The sequence below is a fragment of the Schistocerca cancellata genome, chromosome 8 (assembly GCF_023864275.1).
Source record: "Schistocerca cancellata isolate TAMUIC-IGC-003103 chromosome 8, iqSchCanc2.1, whole genome shotgun sequence".
NCBI lineage: Eukaryota > Metazoa > Arthropoda > Insecta > Orthoptera > Acrididae > Schistocerca > Schistocerca cancellata.
Window position 1 is genome coordinate 329,787,126 of NC_064633.1, and position 27,691 is coordinate 329,814,816.

The 27,691-nt window shown below is 44.5% G+C and overlaps 1 protein-coding gene across 1 annotated transcript in view; it reads right to left on the bottom strand.

Moving 5' to 3' along the window:
- Positions 1-27,691, bottom strand: part of LOC126094521 (vacuolar protein sorting-associated protein 45) — a 125,351-nt gene that overhangs the window by 66,825 nt on the left and 30,835 nt on the right. The window contains exon 4 of the mRNA XM_049908938.1: positions 22,570-22,706. Coding sequence (XP_049764895.1) covers positions 22,570-22,706 — 137 coding nt within the window. The remainder of the gene's footprint in view (positions 1-22,569; positions 22,707-27,691) is intronic.

Below are 27,691 nucleotides of genomic sequence, written 5' to 3' on the forward strand. Positions count from 1 at the left end.
ATCTATCCAGACCATCACACAGGAATTGCAAACTTCATCAGGATCCATTGCAAGTACTATGACAGTTAGGTAAGGAGGTGAGAAAACTTGGATTTCAATAGTTGAGTGGCTGCTCATAAGCCACTCATCACGCCAGTAAATGCCAAACGACGCCTCGCTTGGTGTAAGGAGCGTAAACATTGGATGACTGAAAAGTGGAAAAACATTGTGTGGAGTGATGAATCACAGTACACAATGTGGCAATCTGATGGCAGGATGTGGGTATGGCGAATGCCCAGTGAACGTCACCTGGGCGTGTTTAGTGCCAACAGTAAAATTCGGAGGCGGTGGTGTTATGGTGTGGTCGTATTTTTCATGTAATGGTCTTGCACCTCTTGTTGTACTGCATGGCACTACCACAGCACAGGCTTACATTGATATTTTAAGTGCCTTCTTACATCCCACTGTTTAAGAGTAATTCTTAAATGGCGATTGCATCTTGCAACACGATCAAGCACGTGTTCATAATGCACTGCCTGTGGCGGAGTCGTTACACAACAATAACATCCCTGTAATGGACTGGCCTGCACAGAATCCTGACCTGAATCCTATATAACACCTTTGGGATGTTTTGGGACACCGACTTTGTGCCAGACCTCACCAAACAACATTGATAAACCAAGACACTGCCACAATGAGCATAGTGACTTTTAGGAATTAATGTATCGACAAACTGTCACACTAAGTATTAATAATGGTGTTGAGTGTAGATCTCTACTTTTGACATGTTCCATCAGTTCATGAATACCTGAAAATGCTCTCATTATAGTGATACTAATGATAAAAAAAAGGCAAATACTATTCAACCTGTGGCTGTTTGACTTCACATTAATATATTGGAGTGTTAGCAACTCTTTTCTGTTTGAAGTGTAGCCTTATATGGAAAATAAATGTAAACAATAAACAATACAGACAGGAACAGCACAGAAGTTTTTGTAATATGGTGCTACAGAAGAATGCTGAAGTTTAGACAGGTAGATCAAATAATTAATTAAGAGATACTGAATTGTGTCATGAAGAAAAGGCTTATGATACAACCTGATTAAAATAAGTAATAGGAATCATGAGGCATCAAGGAATAGTTAATTTGGTAACAGGGATAAGCGCAGGAACTACAAATCGTAGATGGAAACCAAGGCTCAACTACAGTAAGCAAGTTCGAATTTATATAAGTTACGATATATATACCGATATGGAGCCTGGCTTCGGACTCACAACAACAGTGACACTACAATCCTCAACTGCATTTTTAAACAACAATTCCTTGCACAGTTGCCAAACGTATTCCTTGCATGCACTCAGGTATTAAAATACTTTTATGAAGTAGGCTTGAAGGTTCCATGGACACAACAGATTTTATTGCGCTTTCGGCATGAGTAGTTAACTATCATACAGTAATACTGCACTGGCAACAGCACTGAGGCTGGTTATAGTATTGGTCCTAAATTTATCTGGCCAGTCTATTCTGTCTACATCTACAGCTACATATGCGGTGTGTGGCGGAGGGCACAATTCATGCCAAAGTCATATCCCCCCCCCCCCCCCCTCTCTGTTCCACTTGCGGATCGCACGAGGGAAAAACGACTGTCTGAATGCCTCAGTATGAGCTCTACTTTCCCTTATGTTTGAATGGTGATCATTGCACAATTTGTAAGTTGGTGGTAATAGTATGTGCTCTACATCCTCGGGGAAGATCGGATTTCAGAATTTAGTGAACAGCCCCTTCCGTTTAGCATGTCATCTCTCTGCAAGTGTATCCCACTTCAAACTTTCTATGAGATTTGTAATGCTCTTGCGATGGCTAAATGTACCAGTAATGAATCTTGCCACTCTTCTTTTGACCTTTTCAATCTCTTGAATGAGACCCAGCTGGTAAGGATCCCAGATGAACAATACTCTAAGACTGGACGAACTAACGTATTGTAAGCAATTTCCTTTGTTGAAGGACTGCATCGCTTCAGGACTCTACCAATAAACCACAATTTAGAGTTCGTCTTGCCAGTTACTTGTGTAATTTGATCATTCCATCAGAGATCATTTTGAATAGTCACACCCAGATACTTGACGGATGTTACTGCTTCCAAAGACTGGACATTTATTTTGTACTCGTACATTAATGGGGATTTTCGCCTTGTTATACACAGTAGGTTACACTTACTAATATTGAGAGATAACTGCCAGTCATTACACCACACATTTATTTTCCGCAAATCATTGATTTGTTCACAACTTTCATGTGATACTAGTTTCCTGTAGACTACAGCATCATCGGCAAACAGTCTAATGCCACTGTCAATACCATCAACCAGATCGTTTATGTAAATCGTAAAAGGCAGAGGACCTATTACGCTGCCCTGGGGCACACCTGAAGTTACGCTTGCTTCTGTTGAAGTCACCCCATTCAGGATGACATACTGCTCTCTGTATGTTATAAAACTTTCTATCCAACTGCATATGTCATCAGATAGACATTAAGCGTGCACTTTTTGGAGCAAGCAACAGTGCGGAACTGAGTCAAATGCCTTTCGAAAGTCGAGAAATATGGCATCAACCTGGGAGCCGGTATCTATAGTCTGTTGTATATCATGCACAAAGAGGGCCAGCTGTGTCTCACAAGACTGCTGTTTCCTAAAACCATGCTGGTTTCTGTAGATGATCTTCTCTGAGTCTAGAAAGGTCATTATGTCTTGAACAAAAAATATGTTCCACGATTCTACAACAAATCAATGTCAGTGAAATTGGCCGGTAATTATGTGCATTCGATTTTCTACCCTTTTTATAGATTGCTATGACATGGGCCTTCTTCCAGTCCCGTGGAACTTTCCGCTGTTCCAATGATCTCTGATAGATGATGGATAAGAATGGTGCTATATTTGTAGCATAGTCAACATATAATCTTACGGGGATACCGACTGGGCCAGATGCATTCCTGGCATCTAATGATCTTAACTGTTTTACAATCCCAAACACTATGTCAGACATCCTTGTGTTTGTTCAATAATTGAAAGGGGTAATGTTGCTGTAGTCATCTACCGTAAACGAGTTTTTGAAAGCTAGGTTTAGAATTTCGGTCTTCTGCTTATCATCATCCATTACATTACCCGTACTGTCAGCAGGAGAAGGTATTGAATTGTTTGTAGCATTCATAGATTTTACGTATGACCAAAAATTTTTGGGGTTATTTTTAGAATCTGTAGATAAAATATTGCTTTCAAATTCGTTAAAAGAATTTCTCATTAACCTTTTGACAGCTGCTTTCATTTCGCAAATTTCTGTTTGTCAGAGGAACAGTGACTACGTTTGAAATGACTGTGCAAAATTCTCTACTTTCTTAGCAACTTCCTAATACGTTTGTTGTACCTAGGTGGATCCATTCCCTCCCTTATATTCTTGCTGGGCACATACTTCTCTAGCACGTGGTGGACAATACCTTTAAATTCCAACCAAAGATGCTCAATACCTTTGTGTCCTGCAGTGAATGCTTGGAGCTGACCAACCCATCTAGAGTTGGTTTTCTAACCAATTTCTCAAGGTTGTATGTTGAGAGCACTCCTAGAATAACTTCACATGAGTCTTTGCTTCTGCCCCCATGTAATTTCCCCAGTCAATGTATGTCAGATTAAAGTCTCCACCTATAACTAATGGATAATTTGGATATTTAATTCCTGTGTACTCTAGACTTTCCCCGATACGTTCTGTGACATTTGTTGCGGATGCTGGTGGTCTATAAAAACATCCTAATGCAATGATCAATCCTTGTCCGATTGACAGCTTTATCTAGACTATTGCACAGTCCGACCCAGTATTGATCTCAACTGCATTTAAACAGCTTTTAACTGCAATGAACACACCACCTCCCATAGCATCAGTCCTATCCTTCCTAAACATTGTCCAATCGTAGCTCAAAATTTCACTGCTATTTATGTCTGGTTTCAACCAGCTTTCGGTACCTAATACAATATTGGCATTGCTACTGTTTATTTCGGAGAGTAACCCGGGGATCTTGCTACAGACATTTTGACAATTTACTAACATGAGGTTTAGCATATTTAAATCCTTTGGAATGACCTGTTTAGGCGAACTAACAATTTTTAAAGTTGGCACACCCGCATCAGTGCCATGAACTGGTAATTTTTCAGGCCAACAGTTTGTTTCCCGAGAGGAGGAACCTAATCTAAAAAGCCCCCATGTGCATACCACAAGTACTGTGCTACCCATGCAGCCGCTTCCTGTGTGTAGTGCACCTCTGATCTATCGAGGGGCGTCCTACAACCTTCCACCCCATAGTGTAGGTCGAGGAATCTACAACCACTTTCATCACAGAGTCGACGTGACCTCCGGTTTAGATTCTCCATTCGACTCCAAACCAGAGGACCCCAGTCCACCCTGGGTACAATGCTGCAGATCATCAGCTTGGCTTCCATTCCTTGAGAGATGGAGGCCACCTTCGCCAATTCAGCCAGCTGTCGGAAGGACCCAAGGATTTCCTCGGAACCCCAACTACAGGTATCGTTGGTGCCGACATGTGCAACAATCTGCAGCTGGCTGCACCCCGCACACTCAATAGCCACCGGAAGAGCCTTTTCCACATCACAGACACGAAAAATCTAGGATGGAATAATGGCAATATTACAAAAAGGATAGACTGCTACTCACCATTTACCAGATATGCTGAGTTGCAGATAGACACAACAAAAACTCTGTCAAACAAAAAACTAGACAACACACACACACACACACACACACACACACACACACACACACACACACTTTGTGTGTGTGTGTGTGTGTGTGTGTGTGTGTGTGTGTGTGTGTGTAAATTGTCTAATTCTGATTACTGCCTATTTGAATGAAAGCTTACTCATTTGAAATCTTTTTGTTGTGCTGATCGGCAACTCAACATCTCTGTTGCTTATTTGGTGAGTAGCAATCTATCCTTTTCCTAACATTGCTATAAAACTTGAGAATATAAATTCTACTTGGCACCATGAATTTTTCTTGAAAACTACAACAGTGTCCCAAATTCTCTGTTGATGAAAGTATAAAAAAACTCAGCAGATTAACAGTCAAACAGTCAAAAGTTTGAAACCTGTTGTTACGGCACAGCCCTTCAGCCTCCAAGGTGCCATAGTCAACATATGTGCACATGCTTGCAAAGTTAATGTGTAGTTGTTGGAAGACTGAAAGAAAAATGGACACTGGAAAATATATCCATGTAGAAGTAGTACTGTAGAAGTAGTACTGAAGAAGGAGTACTGAAGGAGTCTCTAATATTGGTGTCATCTTGTGAATTGTTAAGGTGAATACAGTCACAATTAAAACACTCCCTTTAAAGGCACCAATACTTTTTTCTCTGACCCAACCAATATGTTACAAAAGTGATGAATGTATGTACCTATAGGTATATAACATAAGGCTCATATGGCCCTACCCAAAAACATGCCAATAAGTAGTGCCATTAAGTCATCCCTCTCTCTCTCTCTCTCTCTCTCTCTCTCTCTCTCTCTCTTACAAGATGATGTGAGTGCACTGAAGCCTGCAGTAAAACACTTACAAGAGGAGTTGAGTCTCAGCAGTTAAATGGTATCCTTTATCTTTATAACCAGCACTGAAAACAGCTAAGAAACTTTCTGGATTCTAACTTGATGAATGGACATCTTACCTGTGCTCTGTGATGTCAGTAAGACAATATAAGACCTAGTATGACCACTGATAGATTGGAAAAGTTGAATTTGAACAACTTTGTTCCAGAAGTCAGATGACTGTCCTGTCTCCCATATTCAGTCAAACAGAGTGAAGATTTCTTTGTCATTTGCCTATGAGGTGCTGTGCATACAGTAATGGATTTTTCATGCCCTGTGATATGCTGCAGACACACAGTACATCTCAGTACATGTTCTGTGATAGAGGTAAGCTCTAGTCTCACTTCTGATGACTAACTTCAGCAAAATATTGCACCATGATTTACGAAAAGTCTCCTTATTGCAGCATCAGGCACCTTCCACCTATCCAAGAGAAAAAAATGAAATGATCATATGGGTGGGAGACCTCATTTGCAGTTGTTGGCTAACCTGCTGCAAGCTTTACTATTTGATGCTACTTCGGTGACTTGCACCTCAATGAAGATGAGATGAAATAATTAGGATAACACAAACACTCAATTACTGAGAGAAGAAAATTTCCAACCCAACCAGGATTTGAACCAGGGACCCTGCGATATAGAGGCAGCGATACTACCCATTAGATCATGAACTGCAAACATTGTAACATATCAAGAGTTTATTTTACTGAATTTATGAATTACTGCTGGAAGGTGCAATTGGATCATTCGGTAAACTTTATCATAATCTGCCAAGTACCCTGAACGTAAATTCCTGACTGCAATGTGGTTTCCTCTTCAGATGGAAGTATTTCAGAATTGGGAAGACACTTCCTAATTGTTCTTTCTCCTAAAGGATTCAAACAGTGAGCTATAGTGCAACCCCCATTTTTCGTTGAAAACTTTTTCAAATTTCGCAAAGTGTCTTACTTTCATACAAATATCACAATAACTGTGACCATTAACGAAATGATGGGCACATCATAATGAACCTGGCAAATAACGCAATAAGAGCAGCAAAAAATGATTTTTTTTACCGAATAGTATCTGTAAAATCGTTTGAGAAAGACTGCAGTGTGTATGTGTCTATAAAATATGCCATAGAGAAACGGAGGCCCTGAATTAGAAATTAAATGGCCTTTGCCATATTGCTATGACTGATAAAAAGTAGGTGTTCCAAAGCCTGTGCATCATTCACTAAAACAGCCAATAACTCACATGACAATCACATAAGTGTTTAAAAAAAGGGCATTCCATCAAGAAATGGCAGACCATCAAAGGTTGAGTACAATGAGAAAGTGTGTGTGTGGGGGGGAGGGGGGGGGGTTAACAAATGTTGATGGTTAAGAAGACAGTGCATGATACGCAACCTAGCTAAAATGATCTCATGGCAGGAGGGCTGAGAACAGATCCTCCAGGCTTAATAACCCAGAGCTTGTCCCCATGAAGGGAGGACCAGTGGTGGTGCCAAAGTGACACCACCTACTGACAGACAGCAACACAGAGATCATCGGAGGCAATGTAAGAACTAGCGGGCTGAGATATGAGGACTGTAGCCTTGGCAGCAGTGTCAGGGTCCTCATTTCCCGTCACACCAATGCAACCAGGAACCCACATAAACATCACAGCGACTCCATCTAGAGTGAACAAGTGATAGTTTTCCTAGACCCGTTGCACTAAGGGATGGACAGTGTACGGCACACAGAAGCTTTGAAGGGCACAGAGATTCTGAGCAGATGACACCTGTGTCACCAGATGTACCGTGTGGCTTGATACAGGGCGAAGAGCTCTGCTGTAAATACTGAGCAGCACTCTGGAAGCCAATACTGAAGAACGTTGGTGCCAATGACGAAGGCACACCCAACAACACGGTCAATCCGAGAACCATCAGTGCACACGAAGGTACTATGTGAAGGTCGTGAAACTGGAGTGATGGAGCAAGGCTGGAGTAGTGTCCTTAGGAAGTGAATGAAGGCCAAGGTGAACACAGGCCATCACACAAAGCCAAGGTGGTGAAGGGTTCACACCCACTGGGAAGATGCAGGTAGCGTGAAGTTAAGCTGCCAGAGGATGAGCCAAAAGCGAACTCCAGGAGGTAACAGATAAGAGCGACAGGCCCCATACTGGCGATCACAGGAGTCATCAAAGAAGGAGGCATAAGATAGGTGGCTACGCATGGCAGGCAAATGGCATGCGTATCTGCAGAGAAGAAAGTCACGGCTGTAGGACAGCAGCAGTTCAGGAGCTTCTACGTTCAGACTCCCAAGTGGACTAGTGTAAAAGGTGCCAGTGAACAAACAGATGTCACAGTGGTGGATAGTATTGAGATGGCATAAGAGGAATGGACATGCAGATGCATAAATGAAACACCCTTAGTCTAGTTGCAAATGGACAACGGTCCAGTACAAATGCAGGGGGTTGTTCGATCTGCTCCCCAGGAAGTACCGTTGAGGACACACAGGACAATGAGGGACCACGTACAGCGGGCTGCCAGATAAGACATGTGTGAGGACCAAGAAAGTTTCCTATTGAGAATGAGCCTCAGGAATTTCATAGTTTCAATGAATGGAAGATCAACAGGCCCAAGATGTAAATAACGTGGGAGAAGCCATTTGTCCCACCAGAAATACATACAAATGGTTTTGTCAGTGGAAGAATGAAAGCCACTGTTGAGCTCCAAGAGTGAAGATGATCGAGACGTAGCTGAAGGCACCACTCAGTGAGACAAGTCAATGGGAAACTGCAACAGATGGCAAAATCATCAACAGAAAGGGAGCCAGAGATGCCTAGTGGGAGACAGGCCATTATAGGGTTAATGGCAATAGCAAGAGGACGACACTCAGGACAGAACTCACACTGCTTTCCTGGATAAAGGTGTCCGACAAGGCAGAACTCACACATACCTTGAAAACTTGATCTTTTAAAAATTCCTGAAGGAAACAGAGCATGCGGCCATGGAAGCACCATGTGTAGGGAGTAGTATGGAGGATACCAGTCCTCCAACAGGTATCCAGGCTTCTCCAAATTGAAAAACATGACCACAATCTGGGATTTCTGCAGAGAATCATTCATGACATAGGTGGACAAAGTGACGAGATGGTCAACTGCAGAACTGCGCATTCGATATCCACACTGTGCAGTGGTTAGTAAATTGCAAGACTCAAGCTACCATACCAGCCAGGCAAGAATCATACTTTCCATCACCTTTCAAACACAGCTGGTAAGAGAAATGGGGTGATAGCTACTAGAAGGAAGGCATTTGTCCTTACCAGGCCTAGGTGTAGGTGTAGGAGTAGGTATGACAGTGGCTTCACGCCAGCATCTGGGAAACATGCCTTCTGCCCAGATGTGACTTTACATATGAAGCAGAAAGCGCTTGCCCACAAGAAAAAGGTGCTGCAACATCTGAATGTGAACATCATCTGGCACTGAAGCTGAGGATCGGGATGAAGTGAGAATATGATCTAGCTCCCTCATAGTAAAGACAGCAACACAGTACTCATGATTCTGAGAAGAGAAGGGTATCGCCCAAGCCTCCACCACTTGTTTCTGATGGAAGAAGGCAGGGCGACAGTGGGAGGAGCTCGAAATCTCTGCAAAATGCCAACCCAAGGTGATGGAGATAGTAATAGGGTCCACTATCACATCATCTGCTACTGTCAAGCCAGAAATTGGGGGATGGATCTTGGTCCCAGAGACCCGTCGGAGGTTGGCCCACACGACAGAAGAAGGAGTGGAACTGTTAAAATAACTAGCGAATGAAATCCAGCTAACTTTTTTGCTATCTCGAAGAATGCAACGACTCTGTGCATGCAACTATTTATAATTAATGCAGTTTGCCACTGTAGGATGACAGTTAAAAACGCGGAGGGCACATCGCCATGCGTGAATTGCATGGCAGCACGCCTCACAGACCACCAAGGGACCAGAACATGGCATGGTAAAGAGGAAGTGCGAGGAATAGAATGTTCTGCGGCAGTAAAGATGATGTTTTTAGGATATTCTACCTAGTCATCACAACTGGGGAAATGTTGTTCGTCGAAGGTTGCCAGGGAGGAGTAAAGCCTCCAGTCGGCCTTAGTAAGCTGCCTTTTGGGTGTGCACTTCAGTGGGGTAGGAGTCTGCAAACAGATAGCAAGTGGGATATGATTGCTCGAGTATGTGTCAGAGAGAACGGACTGAGACGATGAGCAAGCTTGGCAGTGGAGAAGGATAAGTCCAAATGGGAATAGGTGTGCAAGGAGTGTGCAAGGAATGTGGGTGCCCTTGTGTTAAGGTAGATGAGGTTAAGTTGATTGAAAGGTCAGCCAAGAAGACACCTCTCGGACAGGTTCTGGGAGAACCCAAAGGCGATGGTGCACTTTAATGTCACCGAGCAGCAGAAAGTGTGAGGTGGCTGCCCAATAACCTGGAGGAAGTCTGCCCTGGTGACATCGAATTACAGAGGGATGTAAACACCGCAAAGGGAAAAGGTCAAATGAGGGAGGAAAAGGTGAACTGCAACAGCTTGAACGCGGTTAATCAGGTAGATGGGTTGACTCTGAATGTCATTCCACATGAGCAGCGTGACTCCCCCATGACAGGGAATGTCGTCCTTGGAGGGTAGGTCAAAACAGACCAGGAAGAAATGCAGGAGCTCAAACAGTCATGAGGATGCAATTTTGTTTCCTGCATGCAGAGAACAAGATGACATTGCAATTGTAAGAGCAGTCTGATTAAAGGCCACGAAGGTTCTATTGAAGGAGAGTCATAACGAGGAAAGGGAAGGAGGGAAAAAATGAAGGGGTGTCACCTCAGTGGCTACCGAGTGCCAGCCTTCAAAGACTCCCTGCTACAGGGTGCAGAGGCTGGAAGATCCTACTGCACGAGATCTACAGAGGCGTCAGCATTCTCCCTCTGTCGGTCTGCAGGGCAGAAAAATGTTTGGCGGGCGCACTGGCGATACGGAGGTCAGCCAGGAGAGGGTATCACGTGGTGACACCGTTGAAGAGGATCTTTGAGTTGGCAAAGGAGAAAACTGTTTGCCTTTGTTTGACTTCTTGGAGTCTTTCTAGTTGGCAGAGGAAGATTCAAATGTTTGTTGGCTGGAGGGACATAGGAAGTTGTCACAGGGGTGTTTCTTCTGCCCTTTCTGGCCTGCCGGTAATGTAGCAGGTGACTTCATCCCAAGAGGCAAATTTTTGGTGGCTTGTTGCACAGCTGGATGAGGAGATGGCGATGCTACCATGAAACTGAGCAATTTCACAACTGCAGTGCTGAATCTGAGATCATATACCAGTGTTGCCATGTACTTCGTAGAGCGAGATGTAGCAATAACAGTACTGTAAATGCCAGATGGTAGAACACAGTGTTTGTGACCAGCCAATCACTTGCGGGCGACAGGGTAAGGCACTTTTTTCTTTACCAGATCTCCAGGACAGCCTATTCATTGAGATACACAGGACAATCTCGAGAGGTGGTGGCATGGTCACCATGGTTACCATTGCAGTTGATACAGCGGGGAGAAGGGGATGGACAATCAACTGCGTGTGCATCCCTACCACACGTTATATGTATGGCCAGGTGTCGACAAGACATTAGAGAGTAGCTGAAACAATGACACTGGTAGCAGCGCATCTGGTTCAGAATGTAAGGTTGAACTGTGATAACTTTATAGCCTGCTTTGATCTTGGACAGGAGCACCACTCTATCAAAGGTGAGAAAAAGAGTGCGTGTGGGAACTAAGAATGCATCTACCTTTTTCATCACCTGATGGACAGCAATGACACCCTGATCAGAGAGGTACATTTGGACTTCTGCCTCAGTTACACCATCAAGTACACTAGCGTAAATAACACCATGAGAAGAATTCAGAGTTCTATGGGCCTCAACACGAACGGGATAGCCATAAAGAAGCGAAGCGGCAAGCAGTTGTTGTGCTTGAGAATCAGAAATAGTCTCCAAAAGCAAAGTGCCATTGCATAAACAAGAGCAGAATTTTACAGGGCCAGCAACCGCATCAACACCTTTCTGAATAAGAAATGAATTTAGCATTGTAAAGAACTGACCGTCTTCCATACGTGAAACCATGAGGAACCTTGGTGGAACTGGGAGGGTCTTTGAATCATTAGCCTCATTCAGTTTACGTTTGGTAGACGTGGAGTGATTGGTGATTGGCCCATTGTGAGAAAATCTCCCATGATTGCCAGCGTCTCCAATGGCGCGTTCCTTTGAACTGCCCCCCCCCCCCTCATAGGGGGGCTCACCCACTTTAGGTTGTTGTCCACACCTCAGGTCACACCTCCCGAAATCCTGACAAAGGGACCAATCAGCAATATGGGATGGTAGCAGCTCAGGCAATCACCCCTCCCTGGGCCTGGCCTGTACCAGGGGGTACGTGCAAACTCTACTTTTGATCCGGGGCTGGGAATTATGCATTACCTAGTCACCTGTTACACTTCAGATGTGTGGGCCAGCCTTCAGGAGTTCACAGGAAGGAATAAGAAAAAGGGAAGCTTCAAACGCCAAAGCGGAGGGAGGATAGGAGAAGGTGAATGAAGAAAGGTAGGTGTGTGTGTGTGTGTGTGTGTGTGTGTGTGTGTGTGTGTGTGTGTACCAGCTCGAATTGGTAAAAGCTTGTTCAGAGTAGTACTGTAATTGAAACACTGTATGATATAAAAAGGAATGATGAAATCCTCACTGACGAGCCTCAGTGATTTTTCTGGCATTTCTTTTTCATTATCAATGCTCAATAGTTTACGCTAAACAACATGACTGAGTGGCAAGGGAATGATCATGACCCGTGTAAGGAATCTACACGCTCTTAGTTCCTGAGTGACCTAAGAAAGTACATCAGTCAAAATTAAAAAACTGCAATATGTATGTACGTTAATATGTGGCAATGTAATAATAAGAACATAATGCATTTGTGTTCGTTCTTTTTTCCATGTTTCTTTTCATCCATATAAGTCATTGCTGTGTACACATCCAAATTGCTTTCAGAAATCTATCCGCTATTAAGCAAACAAAATAGGCCATGACACTACAGCACCTCTCACTGGCTATGGCTTGTTGGACTGGGTTTTGCATGACGTCAAGGCTTCTTTCTTTCTGTCAATCTGCTGTGTTTCATATTGTCATAAAGGAAGATTGTAACTGGAGTTAGTCATATTCACACTCTGATAATTTACAAGTATCAGTCCATGCGTTGAATGTATTACACCGATGAAACTGAAGAATATATATTGAATTGTGAAAACTTTCTTTGTGTGGAATGGTAAATTTATTTATTGAATATTAGCTAAAATTTATGTGGAAATTATCCTTAAAAAGTTTCATAGGGGAAAACATTTCCAACAAGAGAATAAAAAAGGGTGATTACATTACCCTATGTTTTAACTGGTTTGGACTACTGAGGACCACATGAAACATCTTACCTGTAAATCCCCTTCTTTCTTTTCTTCTTTCTTTCCAATAATTTTCCATTCTTTCCCAACATTTCTCTCTTCTTTCTTCTGTCAATATTGCACCAGAATTTTTACTATTACTCTGAACTTTTCTCTTTATCCTATTTCTTTCTCCATTACTTCCATTTCTCTCCGGTCTGCTTAACTTTCTTTGATCCATGTCACATGTTTTTTGGTGTCTGTAAAGTTAAAAATTCTTTTTGTTGTTCTTTTTTCATACAGAATTTTTAGGTACCCAGATGATACAACTTTTCACTTCATCATTGTGTCTAATATTCATTATATTCTTTCATAAACTTCTTTATTACTTCTTAACTTCCATTTTATGTTGTCATATTTTGATCTCAAGATTTTCCTGCACACACACACATACAACTATCTAGAGTGTACATTTCACCCTACAGTATTGTAGTACCACAATTTTGCATTTATGGAAAGAGATTTCTTGTTATACAGCTTTTTTTGTCAATTGAAAAGCCACTTCCATTTTGCTTGCCCTTGCTAAGTTGGCTTCTTTGTCCAAAACATTTGGTTGTATTATTTCACCTAGATATTTGAATTTTGTAGCCTATTTTAATCTTCCATTATCAGTTTCCAAGTGTTTCGGTGCCTCCTTCACATCTGTCATGACTGTGGTTCTTCAAAAGACATACATAAGCCACCTTTTGAACCAGTCTCTTGGAACTTCTACAGATTCAGCTAAAATGGCGAGACCATCTGCAAAAGCCAATCACTTCTCAGATATCCTCTTTTCTCCCAATTAAGAGCTTTTAAATTCCGTCTTCTGTGTTCTCCTCCTTTCCCTGTGTTTACTGAAAGAGTATTTTAATGTTTACTATTCATTACAGACAATCTATGGAAAGAGTTCAGCTTCATCTTACAGACAGACAGCTCTTGAGCTCTCAATGTGCATGAACAGCCAACACCACACTTTATACTACTACAAAATACAAGTTTCCCCAATATCCTCCATCAATTAGTGGAATACACCTAGCATGAGATACAAAAGATACATATAAAATAAAGACTTGAATATGTCAATCATCATTAAGCACATTTTTTAAAAAATAATGTGGTCATCACAGAGCCAGTCATAACAAAAGATGAAAATTGCATAAAAAAAGGGAGTCGACTGTGACAGTACACACTCAGTCTTCTGATATAGTGTAAAGTGTGAAACCCAATGCAAATGGTTTGATCCTTGTAAGACATTGTGGTATGCCCATAGTATTGGCATTTTATGTACAGGAGGCCCTCCCCCCATGAACCATAGACCTTGCCGTTGGTGGGGAGGCTTGCGTGCCTCAGCGATACAGGTAGCCTTACCGTAGGTATAACCACGACGGAGGGGTATCTGTTGAAAGGCCAGACAAACGTATGGTCCCTGAAGAGGGGCAGTAGCCTTTTCAGTAGTTGCAGGGGCAACAGTCTGGATGATTGACTGATCTGGCCTTGTAACACTAACCAAAACGGCCTTGCTGTGCTGGTACTGTGAACGGCTGAAAGCAAGGGGAAACTACAGCTGTAATTTTTCCAGAGGGCATGCAACTTTAGTGTATGGATAAATGATGAAGGCATCCTCTTGGGTAAAATATTCCGGAGGTAAAACAGTCCCCCATTCGGATCTCGAGGCGGGGACTACTCAGGAGGACGTCATTATCAGGAGAAAGAAAACTGGCATTCTACGGATCGGAGCGTGGAATGTCAGATCCCTTAATCGGGCAGGTAGGTTAGAAAATTTAAAAAGGGAAATGGATAGGTTAAAGTTGGATATAGTAGGAATTAGTGAAGTTCGGTGGCACGAGGAGCAAGACTTTTGGTCAGGTGAATACAGGGTTATAAATACAAAATCAAATAGGGGTAATGCAGGAGTAGGTTTAATAATGAATAAAACAATAGGAATGCGGGTAAGCTACTACAAAAAGCACACCGAATGCATTGTTGTGGCCGAGATAGACACGAAGCCCACGCCTACGGCAGTAGTACAAGTCTATATGACAACTTGCTCTGCAGATGACGAAGAAATTGAAGAAATGTATGATGAAATAAAAGAAATTATTCAGATAGTGAAGGGAGATGAAAATTTAATAGTCATGGGTGACTGGAATTTGGTAGTAGGAAAAAGGAGAGAAGGAAACGTAGTAGGTGAATATGGATTGGGGCTAAGAAATTAAAGAGGAAGCCGTCTGGTGGAATTTTGCACAGAGCATAACTTAATCATAGCTAACACTTGGTTCAAGAGTCATAAAAGAAGGTTGTATATATGGAAGAATCCTGGAGATACTAAAAGGTATCAGATAGATTATATAATGGTAAGACAGAGATTTAGGAACCAGGTTTTAAATTGTAAGACATTTCCAGGGGCAGATGTGGATCCTGACCACAATCTATTGGTTATGAACTGTAGATTAAAACTAAAGAAACTGCAAAAAGGTGGGAATTTAAGGAGATGGGACCTGGATAAACTGACTAAACCAGAGGTTGTACAGAGTTTCAGGGAGAGCATAAGGGAACAATTGACAGGAGTGGGGGAAAGAAATACAGTAGAAGAAGAATGGGTAGCTTTGAGGGATGAAGTAGTGAAGGCAGCAGAGGATCAAGTAGGTAAAAAGATGAGGGCTAGTAGAAATCCTTGGATGACAGAAGAAATATTGAATTTAATTGACGAAAGGAGAAAATATAAAAATGCAGTAAATGAAGCAGGCAAAAAGGAATACAAACGTCTCAAAAATGAGATCGACAGGAAGTGCAAAATGGCTAAGCAGGCATGGCTAGAGGACAAATCTAAGGATGTAGAAGCTTATCTCACTAGGGGTACGATAGATACTGCCTACAGGAAAATTAGAGAGACCTTTGGAGAAAAGAGAACCACTTGTATGAATATCAAGAGCTCAGATAGGAACCCAGTTCTAAGCAAAGAAGGGACTGCAGAAAGGTGGAAGGAGTATATATAGGGTCTATACAAGGGCGAAGTACTTGACGGCAATGTTATAGAAATGGAAAAGGATGTAGATGAAGATGAAATGGGAGATACGATACTGCGTGAAGAGTTTGATAGAGCACTGAAAGGCCTAAGTCGAAACAAGGCACCGGGAGTAGACAACATTCCATCAGAACTACTGACAGCCTCAGGAGAGCCAGTCCTGACAAAACTCTACCATCTCATGAGCAAAATGTATGAGACAGGCGAAATACCCTCAGACTTCAAGAAGAATATAATAATTCCAATCCCAAAGAAAGCAGGCGTTGACAGATGTGAAAATTACCGAACTATCAGTTTAATAAGTCACGGCTGCAAAATACGACCCACGAATTCTTTACAGACGAATGGAAAAACTGGTAAAAGCCAACCTTGGGGAAGATCAGTTTGGATTCCGTAGAAATATGGGAACACGTGAGGCAATACTGACCCTACGACTTATTTTAGAAGCTAGATTAAGAAAAGGCAAACCTACATTTCTAGCAGATCACATAACTAATGAGGAGGTACTGAATAGGACTGGGGAGAAGAGGAGTTTGTGGCACAACTTGACTAGAAGAAGGGATCGGTTAGTAGGACATGTTCTGAGGCATCAAGTGATCACCAATTTAGTATTGGAGGGCAGTGTGGAGGGTAAAAATCGTAGAAGGAGACCAAGAGATGAATACACTAAGCAGATTCAGAGGGATGTAGGCTGCAGTAGGTACTGGGAGATGAAGGAGCTTGCACAGGATAGAGTAGCGTGGAGAGCTGCATCAAACCAGTCTCAGGACTGAAGACCACAACAACAACATGTACTGGAGGCATGTGCACTTAAACACATATGATAAGACAGCCTCTGAGAAAGGCTGATTTTTTTCCCCTACAAAAACAATACAATGTTTAGACAAGTCTTCACAAATAAAATAATGTCACTTCTACCATCATGTAATGTTGCCTCTTTCACTTTACTTATCACAATGTACTGCTAATCGGGAATGGCTAGAGAACAAATGTAGGGCTGTAGAAGGATGAATAATTAGGGGAAATATAGAGGCTGCCAATAGGAAAATTAAGGAGACCTTTGGAGAAAATAAGAGCAGCTGTATCAATATCAAGAGGTTACAAGGCACACCAGTACTAAGTATAGAATGAAAAGCTGAAAGGTGAAATGACTATATAGTGTGTCTATATAATGGAAACAAACTTGACAGTTACGTTATAGAAAGAGGAGAGGAAGCAGATGAAGATGAGATAGGAGGCACGATATTGCGAAAAGACTGAGAGCACTGAACGACTTACGTGGAAAGAAGGCCTCTGGAGTAAACAATATTCTCTCATAATTATTGAAATCCTTAGGGTAGCCAGCCATTACAAAATTATTCCACCTGGTATGCAATATATACAAGACAGGAAATACTCATCAGGAAGTCTGTAATGATTCCAAACCCACAGAGAGCTGGGGCTGCCAGTTGTTAATACTACCAAACCATCAGTTTTAAAAAGTCATGGTTTCAAAATACTGAAATTATTTACAGATGAATGGAAATCTCGTGAATGCCACCTTTGGTTAAGATCAGTTTGGGTTCTGAAGAAACATAGAAACAAGAAAGCCAATACTGACCCTTTGACTTATCTTAGCAAATATGTTGAAGAGAGGCAGATTTGCATTTATAGCATTTGTAGACAGAGACAGGTTTTGAGAACATTGTCTGGAATACATTATTTGAAATTCTAAAGGCAGCACATATAAAATATAGGAACTGAAAGGTTATTTACAACTTCTACAGAAAGCAGAGTGCAGTTACAAAGTGAAAGGACATGCAAGGAAATCAGTAGTGGAGAAGGGAATGAGACAGGTTTGTAGGCTATCCACCATTTTATACAATCTGGCAATGTCATTCAGTCACAGAAAACAAAGGACTTGGTAGAGCAGTTGAACAGAGTAGATAGATTTACGTTCTGTTGGGCTCACAGCATCTTGTACATCATTATGAGCCATAATGAAAATGAAAGCTCCAAAACTAGGTGCAATTAGGTAATATATTTTTAATATTTTACACAAAACATATGTTTCAGATTATTGTCATTATCAAGTGACTAGTTGGAAGCGACGGCTATATTGCATTTGTAGTAACCTTTTTCTGTCAAGCCGTGGTAAATATAATATTTTTTTTAGTTACAAAACATAAAAAAATACATTTTGACAGTTATTTTGACAGTTCCATATTATGTCATTCCTTCACTATGATGCTGTAGTAGTAAAGAACTGTCAAAATACAAACATAAAAAATACGTTTTTGAAAGATATTTTGACGGTTCCATATTCTGTCATTTCTTCACTATGATGCTGTATTTTTTATGTTTTGTAAGTATGAAAAATATTATACTTATCGCAATTCGGCAGAAAAAAATTGCTACAAATGCAAAAAGGTCGCTAACTTTCAACTAGAAATCACTTGATAATGGCAGTAAGCCAAAACATGCTTGTTCTGTCAAATATTCGAAATAGATTATCTTATTTCAGCCAGTTCTGGAGATTCATCTTCAGATGGACAGAGTCTTAAAAAAAAATGAAAATCTGAAAAGGTAAAAGGATAGTAATGGAGTGGAGTTCAACAAAATTAAGCTGTGCTGAGGGAATTAGACCTGGGAATGAGACACTAAAACTTGTGGCTGAGTTTTGCGATTTAGGCAGCAAAACAATTGGTGATGGTTAAGTAGAAAGGATATAAAATGCAGACTGGCCACAACAACACAAGCATTTTTGAAAGAGGAATTTGTTAACATGATGGTGAAGCTCTGTATGTAAGTGAAACATGGACAATCGGCAATTCAGACAAGAGGAGAATAGAAGATTTTGAAATGTGGTGCTACAGGAGAGTTAATAATTAGATGGGTACACTGAACAATAAATGACGAAGTACTGAAACTTATGAAAAAAAAATTTGTGGCACAACTTGAATGAAAGAAGAGATTGGTTGATAGGACACATCCTGAGGCATCAAGGAATCTTCAAATTGGAAATGGAAGGAAGCGTGGGAGGGTAAAAATCATAGAGGGATACTAAGGGGGGAATCCACGTTCAAATGGACATAGTTTGCAACAGTTATGCAGACGAAGGGGCTTGCACACGATATACTAGAATTGAGAGCTGCATCAAACCACAAAATAGCAACAACTGAATACTGTAACTAAATAGTAATGCACTTTCCATGCTGGTGTAGAGTACAAAATAGCACTGCATACTGTAAAGTTCACTTGGATAAGTGCACAGCAATGAAGCTGCTGGTGTGAATAGAATTCTCACTTGATGAAAGTTGGGATGAAACCCACACAACACATGAAATGAGTGAAATTCATTATTCTCTTATGTGGTTACGAAGGGTAAATATGTGCTGACAGGCAGAAGACTGAACTTCACGTTTTTATGTTCTAATATGTCTATTTTTGCAACATTTAAGGTTCTTCTAGTACAATGCAGCACTTTGCAGCCTGCAGCAATGGCATGAGTTGCTTACACTAAAAGACAGCTAAACACAAAACTGTCAACTGCTTCACATTAAGTGGAGGAGAGCCTCTGAAGAACCATTAATGAGTAACTGTTCAGTGAAAAACGAAAAGCATTTTGCATTTCCCTGTTGCAAGTAAGTTGTTATGGTATTGTACAACTAAATAATTCAATTACTTTGACATCCTCATTACCAACAGCTCTGCAAATAGTGCCAGTGTCAAAGTTTTTGGGTATACAATAAAAAATGGACTCTGTCTGTCAAGGACACCAAGCTGGACTCCAGTTGAGAAACTTTAGCACTCTACCCACAGTGGCTATTATTTCTAATCTCACATCAGATCTGTGAACTGTTCATTTATGTGTTTACCAAAAATGTTTTCTATCATTGTATCCCGGGAGTTGACATTTCTGTGCTGTCCTTGCTACCATGTAAGCACCAAGATATGAAAGTCATGAATTCTGGCTTATGTGGTACCAGAATTTGTTAAATTCTGTTAAAAAATCTCTGAGAGCAATAACTGGATTTTGGTGTCTTGAGAGTTCAAAATCACAGAGAGGAAAAGACAGGTGGGTGGGTTGGCAGAGAGCAGCACACACTGAGGGTGATAGGATGTGAACTCTCTACTAACGCACCAACCAGTCTTTTTCTCTTCTCTGTTCCTCTCCTCCTCCACTCCCAGTCTCCCGGTCCCCCTCTCCTCCCCCCTCCCCCTCCCCTGTACCCCAAGGCCTCCAAGGTTGCACCTGGCAGCCTTATCCGGACACCATCAATCCCTCCATGCTCGGCAGGCAGTGCCAACTTCCTGACTTCTCTCCCTCAATTCGCATCTTGCTATCCCTTCCCCTTTTGTTCAATACTGTTGTTTTGTGGGTGGAGCCGCATATATGGTCGTGTGTGTGAGGTGTGCTTGCTTGTGCACTTGTGTAGGTGTTTGTGTGATTGTGTAGGTGTTTTCCTTTTCCTTTCTGAAGAAAGCTTTGGCCAAAAGCCCACTGGGTAACAGTCTTTTCAGTGTGGCTCTCTACAACTCAACGTATCATCTTTATGATGTGTAGCAACACATCATTTTCATAATATTGTTGATATTCCAACCTGGACTTCAAACTGAAGTATCAGTCAGTCTTGTCACAATCAGAAAGTATCTTAACATATTTAAGATGACAATAATTTTCACTGTCCTAGTTTACTATCAGCTTAAGGGGAGTTAGAACAGAAAAATTTTTTTTTTCACATTTTCGGCTTTTTATCTCATTACAAAATTTGCAATTTTCCGAATAAAATGATATATATACACATCACTTATAAACTCACATGGGAAGTATTTTTTTTAAATATAATCTACACTGGTTGAAAATGTTAAAATTTTTATGTGCATTACTTCAAGATCTAATAAAATCTGTAATTTTCTGTATAGAAGGTTGTGGGTTGCTGAGGTATAAAGGTCATGTCCAGAAGAGGATTGATACCGTCTTGAGGAAGTTGAAACAAAGTTTGAGAGACAAGAAACTTCTTGATGGTAAAACCATAAGAGACAGGCTGACTGATAAAATAACTGATGAACTACAGCAGTATTATGGGATGGCCATTAGAAATAATACTTAGGATTTGTTGAAAATGAAGCAGGCAACCGATGAAAAACCAGTACACCACATTGCCCTCCTGGACCTGATTCATGGTGCAATTACCGCAATGCTCAGTACTCAAACAGTTCATGCAGCCATAAACATTCCATCACAGCAGCAGTCATGGATATCACAAAACCTATTTACAGAGACCTGGCAAATCCTGAATTACTGAAGAAGTGTCTGCATGGTCAGACTCAAAATCCCAATGAGTTATTAAATAATCTTACATGAACTCGCTTACCAAGCAATGTTTTTGTTGGAATTAAGACACTAAGGTGGGAGGTCAGTGATGCTGTTATTGTTTTTAATGATGGCAACATTGGTAGGGTGAAAGTGCTACAGCATATGGGAATTAATCCTGGAGCAAACTGCATCAGTGAACGGATGGACAAGGTTCACATCGATAAAGTAAAGTATGAAGCACAGTTGGACACTAAGGAGTCCAGAAAGAAGGAAAAACTTGGAAAAAGATCAAGAGGATGATATACAGTATGGTGCTGGGTGCTTCTGAGTGACTAAAAATAAAAAAAATTAAGCTTATATTAAGTGAGTTACAGTATTTTGAAACTTTAGAAGCTATTGCTGAAAATTAACATTTTCTGTTGCATTTTCCCCTAAATCTCAGAAACCACTTTGAGTAGAGTATTCAAATTTTCAGGGAGTAATAACATACATATCCTGAGTCTACTGAACTAAAAGAAGAACATAATGTTATGTATAATTAAAATTATTTAGGGTAACATACAAAAAAAAGTACACAAAATTTCAACCATGTAATTAAAAAATTTTATTTCTGAAAGCAGTGGCTGAAATGCAATTATTGTAGTTCAGTAGACTCAGAACAAACAGTTTAATGTCCTGTAAACGTTTCATGTCAATGGCTACTGTGGTTCCTGAAATACAGGGAAGCCAAACCACTAATTTAAAATTCTCAGGATAGGGTGTTCCAACTCCCCTTAACGAATAGATAGTAGACAGAAATATGATCAGTCCAGCATATTACAATGAAGTGCTTAAATAGCCAAATATAAGTGTCACCCATTTTTATTTGCTAATTGCTTTCACCTCAATTCTTCAGCACTGGTCATTATGTTTGACAATTATTGAAAAGGATTTCTGGTAAGGAATAACTGTGGCAATACAGGTCCATTCTTCTTACAGTCAAGAACTTGACCCTCAGATTAGAATGATTTCACAGCTCATATCTAATTCACAAGTTCACATTTAGGACTGTCAAAAACATTTATGCTGCAGTAGCATATGCTTACTGTTTTATATCCTTTCATGCTAGGTTTTCTTTTTTGCTTCCACCATCACCTAGGAAACATAGGAAGGAGCTACAGACACCCACACTATGGATAACCTGCATAAAAAATTAATGACTCACCCTTATTTTTTCAGCTAGTCTTTTGGCCATTCTGGAAGAACTCTGGTATCGTATAAATGGACACTTCTTAAGAGACAACAAAACAGCTGTCACACCTTCCACTGTCCTCTGTAGACTGACACTATTCCACGACACACCTGCACATTTGTAGAGAAAATTTTTAAGAACAAGGAGGGGAAAACAATGCAACAGAATTACTCCGATATATAAGGGGTGTTCAAACAGAAATGTGCCAGAGACATAATTACAGAAACCAGTACCTGTATGTTATAAGTATTGACCTTGGCTGTTAAGACACTTGTCCCACTGTGACACAATGTGGTTAATGGCTGTCTCATAAAATTCCCGGGGCTGCAATGTTAACCAGTTCTGCATGTACAGTCGGACATTGTTGTCTGAGGTGAATCGTTTGCCCCTCTGAGCATTTTTAAGGGGACCGTAATCACAGGGAGAGAGGTCCGGACTCTATGGAGGGTGGCCGAGAACGTCCGACTTGAATTTCTGCAGGAGTGCCATGACTGTGTTGGCTGTATGAAGCTTCGCATTGTCATGGAGCAGAATGACCCCATGGGTGAGATTGCCTAGTCATTTTGATTTGATCACTTGGCGAACGGTGGTCACAGTTTGCAAGTAACGCTGGGCATTCACTGTTGTCCCATGCTGCAGAAAGCGAATCAGAAGGGGCCATCTTGGTCAAAGAAGAACATCAGACTGGCAGTGTTGGATGACTGATCCATGCTGTTGCTAGCTCTGTATAGTCATGTGACATGCACGCGTGCCCTCTAGCGATGGGTTGTGAACTTCCACGATCTGGTCGGAACTACACCTTGTTACACATGCCATGATATTACCGTCCTGTCACCGGTTTGGCATTCCAGACTCTGGCTCGTTTCTTTTTGAACACCCCTTATATATTTTCATTTGAAGATAAAATTGAACATTACAAATGTTAATCACTATATTTCATTTCTTTATCAGTTTGCTCATTAATTAATATCAAGCAACCTCTGAATTGTTTCACATATTTACTTCTTAATGGTATTAGTAGTTAGTGATAAAAATTAGATCCACATGGACTTTGATGCATATAACCATAATAGAAAACAGAAAAATAATTTGTGGGCTTTGCCTCACTGTCTAGGGTTACAGTCAGGTTTTGTATTCTGGTGCACAGGCCACTAACAAGCTGCTGGTAGGTACATGGAAATAACATAGTAATTCATGAAAACTTAAAGGAAAACATTTAATTTGCCACTCCATGTAACCGATTTTAAAGTTTGAAAGCTCCTGTTAGCAGAACGTTACGTAATAATGTTAACTGTTAGTATGTCTTACATTTCTAGGCTTACTGCATCAAAATATTGGTGCAGTCACGTAAATATTAGCAGCAATGACAAAATGAGGGACCGACAGCTTTCTCCAAAGCTATGAGTCTCATTTATACTCTATATACACACAAACAGACTAATAGTCAATTATTAATCCACACCACATAATTATATTCTGATAGTTACTTCTCTCAATATGTACCGTGACATATTGAACATGGTGAATAAATTAAACTGAAAGATGACACAGCAGATGTTCCTAGGAAGCACCTAGATTGTATTTAAATTTAAAACTGCAACGTAAGTCTTGATTTCTGAAGTAATTATTCCCCAATAATTCCATCTGTGTGCTTAGTTTGCAAGGTTTAGAATTGAAAAACACTTTCCTCCTGAAGCAGTTTTCTAAAATACTGAAAATCTCTCACATCACAATGCGGACATAATTGAGACCATCTTTATCCCTTCTCCTTTCAGAGTCAACTGTCATATTAGACAGGATGTTTTCACAAGACTGTTGAAGGGGTACAAAATATGCAGGTTTAAGTTCTTAGCCAAACATGATTTTATATGAATGAAAGTGCAAGTATCTGTATAAAATTATTCTTACACTCGCCTGAGGAAGCCCAACAGCTGCAACAAGCTTCCTTGCAGAAAGTTTTGGGGACTGCAAAACAGGCTGCCTTACAACCTCAATAATCTCAATCTCCGGTGTACGAGCACTTTTAGGTCGGTCAGACGTTTATTTTCAATATGAAAAACTGGCAAGGACCAGATAAAAAAGAAAAGATTACATGGAATGAACACAAAAGTAAAGCTGTCAGTATGAACCTCTGTTTAATGAACTGCAAAATCTGATCTTAGTTCTCTTTCTCCTTTTACATTCTGTGATGAGGTACTTGCCTAATAGGGTTTTCTTACATATATAACTGAACTGGGGGGGGGGGGGGGGGGGGAAGGGGAGGCAGAGGGGGAGGCAGAGGCAGAGGGGGAGGCAGAGGGGGAGGCAGAGGGGGAGGCAGAGGGGGAGGCAGAGTGGGAGGGGGAGGCAGAGGGGGAGGGGGAGGCAGAGTGGGAGGGGGAGGCAGAGGGGGAAGGGGGAGGCAGAGGGGGAGAGGGAGGCAGCGGCAGAGGGGGAGAGGGAGGCAGCGGCAGAGGGGGAGAGGGAGGCAGAGGGGAGAGGGAGGCAGAGGGGAGAGGGAGGCAGAGGCAGAGGGGAGGGGGAGGGAGAGGGGGAGGGGGAGGGAGAGGCGGAGGGGGAGGGAGAGGGAGAGGCGGAGGGGGAGGGGGAGGGAGAGGCGGAGGGGGAGGGGGAGGGAGAGGCGGAGGGGGAGGGGGAGGGAGAGGCGGAGGCGGAGGGAGAGGCGGAGGCGGAGGGGGAGGGAGAGGCGGAGGCGGAGGGAGAGGGAGAGGCGGAGGCGGAGGGAGAGGGAGAGGCGGAGGCGGAGGGAGAGGGAGAGGCGGAGGCGGAGGGAGAGGGAGAGGCGGAGGCGGAGGGAGAGGGAGAGGCGGAGGCGGAGGGAGAGGGAGAGGCGGAGGGGGAGGGAGAGGGAGAGGCGGAGGGGGAGGGAGAGGGAGAGGCGGAGGCGGAGGGGGAGGGGGAGGGGGAGGGAGAGGGAGAGGCGGAGGGGGAGGGGGAGGCGGAGGGAGAGGGAGAGGCGGAGGGGGAGGGGGAGGCGGAGGGAGAGGGAGAGGGGGAGGCGGAGGGAGAGGGAGAGGGAGAGGCGGAGGGAGAGGGAGAGGCGGAGGGAGAGGGAGAGGCGGAGGGAGAGGGAGAGGCGGAGGGAGAGGGAGAGGCGGAGGGAGAGGGAGAGGCGGAGGGAGAGGGAGAGGGAGAGGCGGAGGGAGAGGGAGAGGGAGAGGCGGAGGGAGAGGGAGAGGGAGAGGCGGAGGGAGAGGGAGAGGCGGAGGGAGAGGGAGAGGCGGAGGGAGAGGGAGAGGCGGAGGGAGAGGGAGAGGCGGAGGGAGAGGGAGAGGCGGAGGGAGAGGGAGAGGCGGAGGGAGAGGGAGAGGCGGAGGGAGAGGGAGAGGCGGAGGGAGAGGGAGAGGCGGAGGGAGAGGGAGAGGCGGAGGGAGAGGGAGAGGCGGAGGGAGAGGGAGAGGCGGAGGGAGAGGGAGAGGCGGAGGGGGAGGGAGAGGCGGAGGGGGAGGGGGAGGGAGAGGGGGAGGGGGAGGGAGAGGCGGAGGGGGAGGGGGAGGCGGAGGGGGAGGCGGAGGGGGAGGGGGGAGGCGGAGGCGGAGGGGGATGCGGAGGCGGAGGGGGAGGCGGAGGCGGAGGGGGAGGCGGAGGCGGAGGGAGGCGGAGGGGGAGGCGGAGGGAGAGGGAGAGGCGGAGGCGGAGGGAGAGGGAGAGGCGGAGGCGGAGGGAGAGGGAGAGGCGGAGGCGGAGGGAGAGGGAGAGGCGGAGGGGGAGGGAGAGGGAGAGGCGGAGGCGGAGGGAGAGGGAGAGGCGGAGGGGGAGGGAGAGGGAGAGGCGGAGGCGGAGGGGGAGGGGGAGGGGGAGGGAGAGGGAGAGGCGGAGGGGGAGGGGGAGGCGGAGGGAGAGGGAGAGGCGGAGGGGGAGGGGGAGGCGGAGGGAGAGGGAGAGGGAGAGGCGGAGGGAGAGGGAGAGGGAGAGGGAGAGGCGGAGGGAGAGGGAGAGGGAGAGGGAGAGGGAGAGGCGGAGGGAGAGGGAGAGGCGGAGGGAGAGGGAGAGGCGGAGGGAGAGGGAGAGGCGGAGGGAGAGGGAGAGGCGGAGGGAGAGGGAGAGGCGGAGGGAGAGGGAGAGGGAGAGGCGGAGGGAGAGGGAGAGGCGGAGGGAGAGGGAGAGGCGGAGGGAGAGGGAGAGGCGGAGGGAGAGGGAGAGGCGGAGGGGGAGGGGGAGGGAGAGGGGGAGGGGGAGGGAGAGGCGGAGGGGGAGGGGGGAGGCGGAGGGGGAGGCGGAGGGGGAGGGGGGAGGCGGAGGTGGAGGGGGATGCGGAGGCGGAGGGGGAGGCGGAGGCGGAGGGGGAGGCGGAGGCGGAGGGGGAGGCGGAGGGGGGGAGGCGGAGGGGGGGAGGCGGAGGCGGAGGGGAGGCAGAGTAGAAGGAGCGAGAGGCGGAGGGGGAGCGAGAGGCGGAGGGGGAGCGAGAGGCGGAGGGGGAGCGAGAGGCGGAGGGGGAGCGAGAGGCGGAGGGGGAGCGAGAGGCGGAGGGGGAGCGAGAGGCGGAGGGGGAGCGAGAGGCGGAGGGGGAGCGAGAGGCGGAGGGGGAGCGAGAGGCGGAGGGGGAGCGAGAGGCGGAGGGGGAGAGAGAGGCGGAGGGGGAGGGAGAGGCGGAGGGGGAGGGAGAGGCGGAGGGGGAGGGAGAGGCGGAGGGGGAGGGAGAGGCGGAGGGGGAGGGAGAGGCGGAGGGGGAGGGAGAGGCGGAGGGGGAGGGAGAGGCGGAGGGGGAGGGAGAGGCGGAGGGGGAGGGAGAGGCGGAGGGGGAGGGAGAGGCGGAGGGGGAGGGAGAGGCGGAGGGGGAGGGAGAGGCGGAGGGGGAGGGAGAGGCGGAGGGGGAGGGAGAGGCGGAGGGGGAGGGAGAGGCGGAGGGGGAGGGAGAGGCGGAGGGGGAGGGAGAGGCGGAGGGGGAGGGAGAGGCGGAGGGGGGGAGAGGGGGAGGGAGAGGCGGAGGGGGGGAGAGGGGGAGGGGGAGGCGGAGGGGGAGGGAGAGGGGGAGGGAGAGGCGGAGGGAGAGGGAGAGGGAGAGGGAGAGGGAGAGGGAGAGGGGGAGGGAGAGGGGGAGGGAGAGGGGGAGGGAGAGGGAGAGGCCGCGGGGGAGGGAGAGGCCGCGGGGGAG